The 14,548-nt window shown below is 36.3% G+C and overlaps 2 protein-coding genes across 2 annotated transcripts in view; both read left to right on the forward strand.

Moving 5' to 3' along the window:
* The window catches only part of LOC107677147 (tRNA (cytosine-5-)-methyltransferase-like), a 6,627-nt gene extending 5,947 nt beyond the window's left edge, over nucleotides 1-680 (forward strand). Inside the window, exon 8 of the mRNA XM_016471933.1 lies at nucleotides 558-680. Within this exon, the coding sequence (XP_016327419.1) occupies nucleotides 558-654 (97 nt within the window). The 3' untranslated portion in view covers nucleotides 655-680. The remainder of the gene's footprint in view (nucleotides 1-557) is intronic.
* A 330-nt stretch (nucleotides 681-1,010) lies between these two features.
* LOC107677149 (cubilin-like) overlaps nucleotides 1,011-14,548 on the forward strand; it is a 32,124-nt gene continuing 18,586 nt past the window's right edge. Inside the window, 21 exon segments of the mRNA XM_016471934.1 lie at nucleotides 1,011-1,133; nucleotides 1,676-1,804; nucleotides 1,920-2,021; nucleotides 2,097-2,200; nucleotides 2,289-2,415; nucleotides 2,902-3,070; nucleotides 3,283-3,437; nucleotides 5,061-5,295; nucleotides 5,675-5,856; nucleotides 5,945-6,107; nucleotides 7,032-7,201; nucleotides 7,324-7,468; nucleotides 8,614-8,792; nucleotides 8,883-9,048; nucleotides 10,202-10,382; nucleotides 10,451-10,581; nucleotides 10,838-11,024; nucleotides 11,102-11,262; nucleotides 12,536-12,717; nucleotides 12,817-12,973; nucleotides 13,172-13,359. Of these exon segments, the coding sequence (XP_016327420.1) occupies nucleotides 1,011-1,133; nucleotides 1,676-1,804; nucleotides 1,920-2,021; nucleotides 2,097-2,200; nucleotides 2,289-2,415; nucleotides 2,902-3,070; nucleotides 3,283-3,437; nucleotides 5,061-5,295; nucleotides 5,675-5,856; nucleotides 5,945-6,107; nucleotides 7,032-7,201; nucleotides 7,324-7,468; nucleotides 8,614-8,792; nucleotides 8,883-9,048; nucleotides 10,202-10,382; nucleotides 10,451-10,581; nucleotides 10,838-11,024; nucleotides 11,102-11,262; nucleotides 12,536-12,717; nucleotides 12,817-12,973; nucleotides 13,172-13,359 (3,336 nt within the window).

The raw sequence follows: 14,548 nt of genomic DNA on the forward strand, positions 1-14,548 counted from the left end.
TTATAGGGTGTGTACCTTACCATTTTAGTATTATTATTTTTTTTTTGCTTTTTTACATTATAGGGTGTGTACCTTACCATTTTAGTATTATTATTTTTTTTTTGCTTTTTTACATTATAGGGTGTGTACCTTACCATTTTAGTATATATTATAATATATACTTTATTTTATTTATATATGCATATACATATACATTATATATTATATATATATATATACAGTCAAACCAAAAATTATTCAGACACCAGATATTATTATTTTTTTTATTTTTCTTACAGTGGGTGCAGGACACTATAGTTCAAAGTGAGGTTAGTGAGTAAGTTCTAAGTGAGGATAGCAAAATAAAGAAAACTGTGACATATTATACCCAAAAATTCTTCATACAGTGGACTACCAGTAAAATTGATAAAAATTTGGGACCAAAAATTAATCAGACACTTTGACCTGACCATGTTTTGCTTAAATGTTATCTGACATTATCAAGATGAATTTGTTCTTTGATATGATTCCCCAGCTAATACCCTTGTTGATCATAACTGTTGATTGTTTCTGTGTAGTTATGGTCACTATGTGGAGGGCACGGGCTCCGTCCTGCAGTCCTGTGTGCATGTGGAGCTAGAGAGTGTGTTTAAGAGCTTGGAGCTGCTTTCTTAAGAGGACAAACTAAAGCAGCTTTCTCAGTTAAAGCTGAGATACTTCACACTTAGAGAGATCGCCAGCCTCATGGGCTTTCCTGCAGATTTCAGTAAGACTTTGAAATGAAATTTGAATAGATCAGTTCTCATAGTTTCAAAAGCTTGGTCAGGGTTTGTTTTGAGTTTTCCCTGCTGCAACTCTCTGTATTATTTTATGAATATTTTGTGCTTCAATGTGAAGATTTTAACATGAAACAGATTATATTATTGAACAGCATAGATTGTTTTTTAACAATGAAGGTTTTTAATTCTACTGCAAGTTAGAAATGAAACTTGTCCTCCAAAGTTACCTGGTAATTCATTTGCAGGCCTCGTATGATATCAGAAAATGGTCACCTTACGTTCTCCGCTAGCTACAACAAAGACATTCGCTTCACAACCTCAGGGACGGGAAATGTAAAGGTGGGGGCCGAGGACCTTATCCAGCAGATAAATCAGGTGAGTTCTAGATCAGTTTGACTGAAACATCAGATTTCTGAGTAAAAATATGGCTCATATTAGAAAAAGCTAATAATTGCAAGACTTAAGGTTTATGTTGGTCAAGCATGTTGTGATGCTGTAGTGATGTCAATATCAACTGAATCTGAAATTAGGTTGTTTTGAATTTTTTATTTAATTGTGTTCTTTGGTTATGTTGCTTTTTATTTCATTTTGTTTTATTGCTTTTTGTTTATTTTTACTTGTTTTGTTTCATGTTTGTTTGTGTGTGTGTGTGTGTGCATTTTGTTTAGGTTTGGTTTTGTTGTTTTATATTTAATTGTGTTTTTGTTTTGTTTATTTTGTTTTGTTTATTTTTGTGTGCATTGTGTTTAATTTCATTTCAGTCCATAATTGTTTTAAAAAAAAATTTATTCCATTTACATACAATTTTCTTTATTCTAGTCAGCACAGAGCAAGCATTTTGTCTGTTTTATTTAAGCACTTTGCACCTTGGTAAATGTTTTGTAGAATTTAATCAAGTGTAATCAACTCTGTTCCAGATCAAAATGAACAAAGATGACATCAATACCATAAAGAATAGTGGCCCGTCTCCGGATATTACAGACCAGCTCAATCAGCTCAACACCAGAGTGACAACACTTGAGACAAAAGTTCAGACAACTGAACAGGTATCGCTGTAATCATCGATTTCGCTCAAGGCTTATATAGCTCACGTGATTAAAGACTTTCATTGGTCAGCCTTTACAATTTAATCTCAGTTTTGTGACATTCTATATTTCATAGACAGTACAGAGGAAGACGTGCAGCAGCAATCCATGTCAGAACGCAGGAACCTGCTTGAACTTGTTAGACACCTTTCATTGCCTCTGTCCTGACAACTGGCAGGTCAGTCTCTCAAATAGACGTCTGTCCCGTTCATGTATGATTTTGACTGACACTTCTGGTTCAATCTCTTTACAGGGTCCCACATGTGCAGTGGATGTGAATGAGTGTCAGGTGTTAGCAAGAACTCCGCTGGGCTGTCAGAACGGGGCCACATGTGTGAACACACTCGGATCTTACACGTAATCCTCCGTTATTTCTCTTGAGTGGGGTTTTTAGTGTTTATGTGAGACTTTTATGTTCATATTTGACTCTTCTTTTGTTTATCAGTTGTTCCTGTACTCCAGAATGGTACGGTCCACACTGTACATCTCGCTATGATGACTATGCAGGTGGAAGTCAGGATCTGTGTGTTCACGGCGTGTGCATCGATTCAGACAGAGTCGATCCCAATGAGGTGATGCAAAATTATGTGTATTCATTCTCAGTATCCCACATGCATGTGTTTTATAGGATGTATGTAGAAATAAACTGGAGTCATCATTACTCCAGTCTTCAGTGTCACATGATCCTTCAGAAATCATTCAATTATTTGGTGAATAGAAAGATCAAAAGAACAGCATTTATTTTAGAAATCTTTTGTAACAGTTTTATTTTTGTAATAGTTTACTGTCAGTTTTGATTCATTTAATGCATTGTTGCTAAATAATTCAATAATTCATTCATTTCTTGAATGAATAAATAAATACATTTACTGACCTCAAACGTTTGAACAGTCGAGTACATGACTTATGTTTTTTTTATGGTGTTTGGGCATTTTGGTCACCATTCACGTTCATTAAATGCTGAAGAGCAGCCTGAACATTCTGCTTAACGTCTCCTTTTGTGTTCTATGTAACAAATAAAGTCATACAGCTTTGGAACAACATGCATCTCTTTTCAGCCCAAGTATAAGTGTATCTGTGATGCTGGCTGGATGTCTCCACTCGGAGAGTCAGCGTGCACGGCTGATGTTGTTGAGTGCAGCCTCCCGAACAAACCTTGCTCCACAAACCCCCCTGTGCAGTGCTTCAACACTCTGGGCTCGTTCTACTGCGGCGCTTGCCCTGCAGGTCAGACCACTCAGCCCAGCTGAGCCATGTCAGATATGATTATTGCCAAGATTTCCATACATCAATCATTTATCTTTTCTTAGATAGTTGATATAAAAGAGTAATGGTTGTAATTACATTGAAGGCATTTAATAGACTAACAGATTCTTATTAAGAACATCTTTTTTTATGAAGTTCTTTTTAGTTTTTTTTTTTTTTTCTTCTTCCTCCAGGATGGCAGGGTAACGGTTACAGCTGCCAGGATATCGATGAATGTGCCACAAACAATGGAGGCTGTTCGACTTCCCCCTTGGTGCCTTGTCTCAACACCATGGGCTCCTTCCACTGCGGCCAGTGTCCTCCAGGTTTAGCTCTCATCCTGATTCTCGTGCAATTTAAAATGAGACCTGTTGTCTTAACAAGAATAGGTCACCCAAAACCAAAAATTGAAAACTGGTGAATCCGTGTATCATTCGATCATTCATTTTTTTTATTTAATATTGAAAGTAGAAAAATGAGAAAACGGCTCCTTTTTCGTTTTTTTGTTTTTTTCCAAAAAAGGAAAAACTAAAATTCTGCTTAAATGTTCGTTTTTCGTTCATGGGTGGAAAAATGAATAAACAGCTTGAATATTCAATTTCTACACGTGGGCGGGAATTAAATGCCTATATATACCCAAGCCAATTTATTATTCCTTCCTTTTTGTCCTAGTGATTAAAATATTTATTTTGAAACAAATTAATTAATTAATTAATTAAACAAACAAACAGACTTACTGGGTGAGCAGGGTAGACTATGACAGCTGTCATATCATACCTGCCATGCCCAGCTGATGCAAAGAATATAATTTATATCTACACAGAAGAAAGCCCTGTCTAGACTCTGCCCCAGTATGAGTTGTGTCGAGCTATTCATTAGCCTGTTTGTTTGATGAAAAAAGATGAAATGTAGTTGCAATAAATGTGTTAAGAATCAATATAACTGCAGCAGCAGAGGACTATTATTCTGCTGCGTGATACTGCGGAAGAACTGATGAAGGCACGGTTTGATCTTCGGCTGACCAATCAGCAGAAAGGGGTGTTTAATTCCCACCCATGTGTAGAAATCGAATATTCAAGCTGTTTAATCATTTTTCTACCCCTGAACGAAAAACTAAAATTTAAGCTGAATTCTTGTTTTTCGTTTTTTGGAAAAAAAATGAAAAATGAGCCGTTTTCTCATTTTTCTACTTTCAATATTAAATCAAAAAACGAATGATCGAATGATACACGGATTATTTTTGTTTTTGTTTTTGACCGATATACAGAATTTGAAAAATCTTCATTCTTATTTAGTGAAAACAATGTACATAATGGCAAGCTTTTATTGATATTTTGAACTCCACATCATCAGATTAGGTAATACTTTTTTGATGATGAAAAAGTGCATAATTATTCATAATTATTATAATCACATACACACACACACTGTGTATGTATGCATATATGTGTGTGTGTGTGTGTGTGTATATATATATATGTGTGTGTGTGTGTGTGTGTGTGCGTGTGTGTGTCTGTGTGTGTGTGAGTGTGTGCGCGTGTATGTATATAGCAAAAGCAACATGTAAAACCTATGTTTTTCCCTGAAAATAATACACTCTTTTTTTAATAGAACTGTGATTTTTAGAAGGTATTCATATCTGTGTAATATTACGTTTATCTTTGATTATATTATTTGAAATAATCATACTCTTTCAAGATTTTTCTCCAAATAAATTAATGTTATTAATACGTGAGATTGTAAGATTGTAAGTTAAATGATACGTTTAGATTTTTTTTTTTACTTTTGACTGTTAAATATATGATTTGAAAAATTTTCATTCTTATTTTGTGAAAAAAAAATGTAAGTGATGGAAAGTTTTGATTGATTTTAGACCTTTTTTTGCAAATCAACAGATTTTTTTTTTTTTTTCAAGATGCATGGCGGAGTTAACAAAATTTTGTGTTTTAAGCTTTCTTGTGGTTTTTCCCAGATTATGTGGATTACCTTCCCTTTCTTTGACATCGAGAACAGTGCCTCCTGCAACTTCGATTTCCTGCAGGTCCATGATGGCGAGAGCGCATCAGCTTACATGATTGGAAAATACTGCGGCACTGCCGCCCCAGCCGAACTCTTCAGCTCCCACAATTCTCTGTACTTCTGGTTCCGCTCTGACCATTCAGTCAGTGGTCGCAACTTCACAGTGGCCTGGCAATCACAGGCACCAGGTAAACCAAGAACACCCTTAATTTGCAGTCACATTAGCTAAATTTCTCAGGCAAAAAACATCAATTGTTTATTGTCAATAGTGTAAGCTCACACAGAAGTCACTTTCAAACCCAGCAGCTTTCTGTTGGTCAATGTGGCAAATCACATGATCAGATTGAACCCACTGCGAAATCTGCATTGGGAAATCTTTCGCCCTCACATGAAATTTCCCAATTCCTGTTGAAATTACTGGATTTTGCATGTGAAAATTCACCAAACAGCAGTAAATCTAACCCCGACCTTTACTGATTAGCCCAAATGATTGCTAACTTTGTGATATTAGCAACTATTTGAATTAGCATGAATTGTATCTTATTTCAATACTGCTTTCTTTTCCAGTGTGTGGTGGGGAGTTGACCAATACATACGGTGACATCAAGTCACCCGGGTACCCAGGTAACTATCCACCTAACCGGGACTGCTATTGGACAGTGAATGTGAACCCTGGTCTGCTCATCACATTTGCTTTTGGCACCCTCAGTCTGGAGCACCATGATAACTGTAACTTTGACTACCTGGAGGTAAAGCTTGTTGTATCTTGGTTCCACTTTAAAGTTGTTTTCTGTGCGTATGTGTTAAAATGCTTCAGTTTCCGGCTTTATTTTGTAGATCAGAGACGGACTGCTCCCAGAAGACTCAGTTCTTGGAAAATACTGCAGTACAGCATCGCCACCACCTCTACAGACGACGGGACCATCTGCCTGGATCCACTTTCACTCTGATTTCAGCATCAGCGTTCGGGGATTTCACATTACATACACTACTTCACCATGTAAGTAAAGCCCATGCTGTCAAAACACACAGAGAGAGGGGAATTGTGGGACATTTTAGGCAGGATAATAGACCTGTACACTACCGTTCAAAAGTTTTGATTTGATTTTTTTTGTTTTTTTACATTAATGGGTAAATTAATGTTTCTAAGAGATGTTTTTGGCTGCATTTATTTGATAAAAAATGCAGTAAAAACAGTAATATTGTGCAATGTTGTTACACTTTAAAATAGCTTTTAGTATGTTTTAAAATATAATTTATTCCTGTGATGCCAAGCTGAATTTTCAGCATCATTATTCTAGTCTTCAGTGTCACATGACCTTTCAGAAATCATTCTAATACGCTGATTTGCTGCTCAAGACTCATTTCTTATTATTATCAATGTTGAAAAAAGTTACACTCCTTAATATTTTTTTGGAAACGGTAATAGATTTTTTTTCAGGATTCTTTCATGAATACATAGTTCAAAAGAATAGCATTTTTGTAACATTATAAATGCCTTTACTGTTTTTATGCCTTTATAAATGGACTTTACTGCCCTTGCTGCGTAAAAGTATTAACTGGCCCTACATTTTTGAAGTTTTTGAACAGTTTCCTTAACACATTTGAATTTTACAGCACTATTTTCTTGTTTGCAGTCAGTGGTTATGTACATGATGTGCTGTAATCGTAATGCATTAGCAGTGAACTGAACTGAATTATGGATAATTTTTATGGATCCATCAGTGGAATACTGCTCATAAAACAGTTTATTGGCATTATATAGATATTAAAAGTCACAAGTCACATTGCAAATGCATTGCATTGCAAACTCCAGCGGAACATGATGCTTGGTTCAACACTGGGTTCAAATGGGCAAAGTGAGTTGTCTTACAATATTGGGATGAATTGCTTGAGTGTAATGCAATTCACTCTGTATCAACAGCTGACCCGGGCTGCGGAGGCGTCTTTACAGACACAGAAGGCATCATCATCTCTCCTAACTGGCCTAATAACTATGCTCACAACAGGCAGTACATTTATATCATCAGAATGCCACGTAGTGAGCTAGTGGCTCTCAACTTCACCCACATGGACCTGGAGACTCATAGGGCTGTCTTTTTGATTTTGTGGAGGTATGATCTGTGTAATTAATGTTGATGAGAGCAAAAGTAAGTATCATTTTGATCTTAGAGTGTCACCACTTCAGTGATATTACCAAGTCAAATCTCTCTTAGATTCGAGATGGGACGGGTGAGACCGACCCGCTCATTGGGAAGTACTGTGGCACCACCCTGCCAGCACCAATATTGTCCACCACTAATGGACTCTGGATCCGTTTCAAGTCTGACAGCTCTGTGTTCAGGGCCATGTATGAAATTGGTGAGACACTGAAACCTCCTTTTTAAGTAAAGCGTATGACGCAGACTGAATGGCAAAATTCACTTCTGCCATTTTTCTGAAAAGTAACAGTAAAAACAAGGCCAGAAACATATTCTACACAAACATGCAAATGCAAACATGAATGCCTTACTGACACGTTACAAGTACGCGGTCGCATTTTGATGTGGTCCCTTTGCGTTAACGTGGTTAAAACAAACCTCCAGACTCAAGGGGGCGATAGAGTGGTCTTCAAATGTTTGTGTCATGTTGTGAAATGTATGACCAATTATGGGCAGTTAGAAAATAGCTAAATTTTCATTTCATGTTGACTTTAAACTAATAGCTAAACTGATTCTCCGCCATTTTGGTATGGTAGTGTCTTCAAAATATTGCTGCGATGCTAATGATCACAATACATTGATGAGAATGTAATGCGTTTTAGTGTTGTTTTAGAATTATTGAGATTTTTATTCATATTTTGATTTTTTTCTTTCCATTTTAACTTTATTTTTGGTTAAAGATTTAGTAAATTTGTTGTTGATTTTTTTTTTCATTTTTCATAATTTTCCTTTTATGCTGTATGTATGTGTATATACTTTTTATTAGTTAACTATAATAACCCTGATGTGTACTTACATTGTGCTATGAATTTTGTTACGCAATGATGTGATATTTAAGTATTTGCGCTCGCATTCTTGTGCAGAGGATGTTTTGGGCCTAAAAGCATTCTCTCAAACTTGAGATTGTTGATAATGTTAATTATATTGCATGTTTATTTATTTATTTATTTTTGAATATGTGCGATTCATTTAGCGGAACAATGTATGCTGCAAAGAAAACACTTATTTTTTTTAAACTGTGGTTTTAAAATGCTGTGTCATGCATGGGACGCTCCAAAAGACATCTGTCTAATGAGTGTTTACACAGAAAAACAAAGACAAAGCAGCGCAGTGGAATGTGAAAACACATTCTGTGTGAACAGCCCCTATCAGTTTACCTTTACTTCCTGTGTCCTGTCTAAGATTAAACACAATTCCATGAATCCAAGTCCATGAATGTCTTGCTAATTTAGCTTTAATATAAATATTAGTATAATAACTGCACCCTACCCTAACGTGATCTCAGAGTTTAACTCTTTTTGCTAGCTTGTGGAGGAACTCTCTCTGGAACCGGACAGATTCGCACTCCCCTGCACCCCGACCCCTACCCCCACAACAAAGTGTGCGAGTGGGTCATTAACCAACCTGAGGGCTATGTGGTCACTTTCGACTTCCTCACCTTTGACGTCGAGGGAAGCAGCACATGCGCCTTCGATTATGTAGAGGTACAACATTAGCATTGTGCTAATCCTGTTCAGGCAAAATACAGATTACACTTTACATTTCTTCTGAAACGTCACTCTCTACTTGCTCAGGTGAGAGATGGTCCCAGTGCAGACTCACCTCTGATTGGTCGATATTGTGGAATTAACATGCCTCCCATGCTGGAGTCCACCCAGAGGTCCATGTTCATCCGATTCAAAACCGATTCATCTGTCTCTAACCATGGTTTCCCTGCTGAGTTTGCATCTGCAGAGCAAGGTGAACTATTGTTCCCCTTCAGGAACTCGAGCTGCATCGAGATTCGCTTTGGGAATGCCCTTGCGTGACCGCGTTCTGAAGCACGTGTCAAATCAGTCCAATGGAGCAGCGAGACGTCACGAGCGGGGTGACGTAAGCACCAGAAAGTATAAAAGCGCATCCAGCAGAGCGCAAACCAGCTTCTGCTCTTCAGTAGCGCTCTGTGTATGTGTCTCGGGGAACCATGGTTACATACGTAACCTAGAGACGTTTTGTTCTTTTCGAATGTAGCGTCTTCAAATATATTGTATATGCAACATAGTGAGCTGCCTACCTAGACTTAACACACTCTCAACGTGAAAGATGTTCACTGTAAAAAATATATTCTGTTAAATTTGCGGTTAAAATGGCATAAATATTGCATTAAACATAAACCAAATAACACAAAACACCCAAATGTACATTACTGATAATAAAAAAAAGTATAATAATTTACAAAAGAAAATCACATGTGATAGGTAACGACTTTTAGGAATGTCCTGTTATTATTAAAATATTATTAATTTATGGTCATTCATAGCTGGTACTTCCAAAAACCATAAATTTGACAGGATTTTACAGTAAAATTACATATGTGATATTAAATGTTTTCACTGCACTGTATATGGTAAGGTTACTTACAGTTAACCAATTAACAGGCCTTTACTCTAGCATTTTACAGTATTTTTTTAAATGCTAAAAATTACAAACATTTGTGTGTAGCATATATTATGCTGCCTTCTAAGATGCTTTAAGTTAGTGAAAAAGTTAATCTAAGATGGTGGATGACTATTATAAATATACTTATATTTCATTCAGTGGTGAAAAGCAATTTAAAAGTTGACTAATATGATGTTAATTAGAGTATTATTTGAATCAACTGAGAGTTGAGTTTTCTGCATTTATGCTTATGTTTGGTGAATCAAAGTGAATAGATATTGGTAGACCAGTGATGGTGAGACATACTGGTTAAAAATCTGGCCTGGAATCCGATAAGTTATAGGTTTGATTCCCACAATGAACAGTACATAATCTTTCTCCAATGATAAAAGCTTTTTCAAATGATTTCAACACTTGTGTTCATTTTTACAGGCTGTGGAGTGACTCTGACAGAACCAACGGGTTCATTCACCAGCCCAGGACATCCCACCGACTACCCTCATGGAGCCAATTGTACCTGGTACATCTCCGTTGAGCCTGGCAGCCTCATCCGTCTGTCATTCACAACCTTCAACCGGAGTACAAAACAACTGCGCATACGACTATGTGGAAGTCTATGATAATGGCACAGCACTGACTGGCACTCTTCTGGGCAGGTAAACCAAGACATTAAACGTTTAGGCCAAGATTTGTAAATGAATATGTTGGATTATTTTGTGCTTAGGTTCTGTGGGCGCTCCGTTCCTCCATCTCTAACCAGCACTGATAGTCTGATGACCGTCCTGCTGGTCTCTGACTCCAGTCTGTCTGCGGAAGGCTTTTCTGCTGATTATGTCTCCATCAATGCAAGCACAGGTATAATTTTATTGCAGTAATTGGATATGAAAATCCAATTTGGAAAGCCATAAAAGTACAGATCTCATAGTGAGGCTTGGGTTTAGACTGACTTTTTTTTGGGGTCAAGTCAAGTGAACTTTATTGTCATTCCACTGTAGAGACCTACAAAGGAAAAAAAAATGTGTGCCTCACGGGACCACAGTGTTACATATATACACAAAATATATCAGATAAATCTTGTTAAATCTCATATTTCTTTGTTTTGCCCATGCAGATTGCAGTGAGGTATTTAGGTCACCCACCGGGGAGTTCAGCTCACCCAACTACCCCGACAATTACCCCAACAATCGGGAGTGTGTCTATAAAATCATAGTGGAAGTCAACATGCAGATCATGCTGAATGTCACAGATTTTGAGCTGGAGGGGTTAAGTTCCTGCGGTTTTGACTATTTAGAGATCAGGTGAGGAACTTTTCCAGCATTTTGGATCATTGATTTAGTCACGTTTTGATTTTCAGACACTTTCCTTTCTTTTACAGAGATGGAGGCTATGAAACATCCCCCCTCATTGGTAAATATTGTGGAACAAATGGTCCACCCATCATAGTGTCACATAGCAACAGGCTGTGGCTGAAGTTCAGATCCGACCACTCACTCACCTACAGGGGATTCAGAGCCCACTGGGATGGCACACAGACAGGTATGCGTTTCCTGTTGTGTACTTGTGTATTGAATCTGATGAAAATATGGCATAAAGTCTAGCCAAGAACTGCCAACTTAGACACTCTCTAGCAGTCATTTAAAATGACCAACTGCAGTTTTGTTTTGTGGCAGATAATTTCCAGTGCAGACTCATGTATGTTGATCATTTCTATATGTCTAAAACCATGTTCTTTTAATATTATTTATACTATTATAGTATTTAATATTTAGAATTAGCTTTTATTTTTATATTTTTGTTTTATTTTATATATTCATTTTATTTTTTACTTTTTATTAGGTTTTTTATTCCTATTTGCTTTCTTTTTAGTAACTTATTTAATATTTTATCATGTTTATAATCCAATATTTTTAATTTAAAGTTTTATTTTTATTAATTTTAGCACTTTAAACTTATATTATTTTAGTTAGTTGCCAAGGCAACATTTATAATTTTCCTTTGTTATTAAGTTCAAGTATTTAATCTAATATTTATATTTTGTTTTATTTCAGTAAAGAAAATGATGTACTTATTATAGCAATTACAATAATAGGGTAATAACTAGGTACTAACCCTAAACCTAACCTTAACCCATATAGTTACCTTATATTACCCAGTACTTTCTTGGGTAAGTACACGTACTGTAAAATAAAATGTAACCGAAAACGATTTTTAGTATAATAATTTGATAATTTGTAATAATATTGTGCTTTTGCCATTTTTATTTAATTATTTTTTATGTTTCTTTTGGCTTGGTTTATTTTATTTCTTAATTTTTTAGTAATTTATAATATTTAAAATGTAATTATATTTAATGTTATTGTACGTAATTATATTTTATAGTTTATTTTAGCAATTTTAGTACTTCAAGTATTTTAATAAAGAAAATATTTTTATATTTTCATATTGTTATAAATGTAATATATATATTTTTTAATCAATTTTAATATATTTAGTTTTAGTTAACAATAACAATGTTCTAGAGTATTACATATCTATGGTCTACTATAAATTATTTGCTATTAAGTGCCTCTAACAAAAATCTGAATATCTTTACAATATTTAATGAAACAGACCTTGCAAACTAGCAAATCCAGGAAATATTTATTCCTCAGAAGTGCTCATATTGAGCGCTAATATCAACCTTATATACATAATTTTGTTTCCCAGAAATCATAGTAATTTGAACATAAAGTTTGCATTCTAGTTTTGTGTGAAATATGCATCAGATGGTCAGTGGACTATATTATGGCATCTCAGATCTCTCTTATAGGTTGCGGTGGGATATTGACCACAAGCGTTGGAGGTTTCACCTCTCCCAACTACCCTCTGCCCTATCACGCCAACGCCGAATGCTACTGGCACATCAAAACCAGTGCAGGAAGCACAGTGGAGCTCAGCTTTGGAGACTTTCACCTGGAGAACAGCATGAACTGCTTCTATGACTACTTGGTGGTTAGAGAGCATTGAATTAGAAGATTTACTTCACAGTGTAGAGTTCTCTGTTCAAGGTATTGAGTTTGAATCTTTCCCTGGTGTGTATATGTCTACCAGGTGTATGATGGCGACAGCACCAGTGCTCCTCAGATGGCTAAGCTGTGTGGTAATGAAATTCCTGCCCCCATCAGTTCCTCCCGACAGAACATGTACGTGAAGCTACGTACAGACAGCATCATCCACACAGGCGGATTTATGGCTACCTACCAAACCAGTGAGTTACACCGAACACCTGGGTCCATAAGCCCAGAAAACCCTGAAGAAAATGTAAAAATATAGTTTATTTTTCATTTACTTTTGCTGTAAACTATTAAATATTCTCCAAAACTTCAGCAAGTTCTTAATGTTCAATAATTCTTCCCAACTCATGTTGTTATTATGCTGTTAATTAGGACTGGCTTTTCTCCTGTAGTTTGCCAAGGTGTGCTGATCGCCAATCGGAGCCGGGGAAAGATTGAGAGCTTGAACTTCCCCAATGACTATCCATCTCGTGCTGACTGCAGCTGGACCATCCAGGCCTCCATGGGCAACACTATCAACTACACTTTTATAACCTTTGAGGTGGAGGACCACATCGGATGTGCCTATGACTATGTGAAGGTCAGCACATGCTTTGTCTTAAATTATACAACCTTAAAAAATCTCAAAATGTACCAAGCATTGCTGCTTAAAGTCAACATGAAATTGAAATATGACCTTCCTGGTCATATTTTGCATGTTATTACTCCGTCACACTGGATGTTAATGTTAACCAATAGCCAATTAGCTATTTAGGCATCGTTTTAGGCTACTTCCTGCCTGAAATCTTGAAAAGGTTAGAGAAATAACAATAGATGTGAAAAAGAAAAGGATGCATTGAGATGCTCTTGATGGGGAACTTGACCTTCAGCTTTCAGTTTGGGTTTATTCTGATATGGAATGCCCACTATTCGTGATCCAATCAGTTCCTGATGGATGGAATCAAGTCCCGCCCATTTTCTCATTGAATATGTTGTTTTGCTCACGTTGCGAAAATGAAATGGGTTGTGAATGCTGGTTCTTGTTGACTTTAAGAGATCTGTTTTGAGAGTCTGAGTTAGTTTTCTGACTCAAGGACCATCTACGTGTCTATTCAAGCTTGTATTATCTTATTATTTCTCTGTGAAGGGGTCAAGTAGCCTAATTCATGCTGGACAGTTTGTCATTCAGTTACACTACAGTGATTTACTGGCAGAGTCTTTGAAAATGTACAATGGACCTTTTAGTTCCTCTCCGTTCACTCATCACCATGGCGATTCAAACAGTGATGACATCATTGGGGCCTCTTGTAGAGATGTTGAGTTTTTGCCTTTTCCCTCAGGCAGCCTTGAGAAAGGCTACACTCTGTTTTCAGTGAAACCTCATTCCATAGATAGGCATTCATCAGCTGGGTAAATACATAGACAGCTGTAGTGGATATTTTTTGGCCTCTGATGACGTCTTCCTTTCGGAATGTGAGATTTTGTGCACAAGCCAACAATAGCACAGCACACTTTTGTTCCTAAGGCTGTAGAACAGATGGTCCGAATTACTGATATGATGTCTTTGGTTGTATTCCCTGTGAAAAGTCACTGATTTTTGAGACATACAGCCGAAAAAAAAAAAAAAACGTTTCACACGTTAATCTGACATTAGTTTTCAAAATCACTAAAATCACCTTTTATTTTATTTTGTCATTATTTTGTCAAGGTTATGACATTACATGATCAGTCACTGCTCTTAGTAATATGTAAATAAATATATATATATATATATATTTATATATATATAT

The sequence above is a fragment of the Sinocyclocheilus anshuiensis genome, unplaced genomic scaffold (assembly GCF_001515605.1).
Source record: "Sinocyclocheilus anshuiensis isolate Anshui unplaced genomic scaffold, SAMN03320099.WGS_v1.1 scaffold392, whole genome shotgun sequence".
NCBI lineage: Eukaryota > Metazoa > Chordata > Actinopteri > Cypriniformes > Cyprinidae > Sinocyclocheilus > Sinocyclocheilus anshuiensis.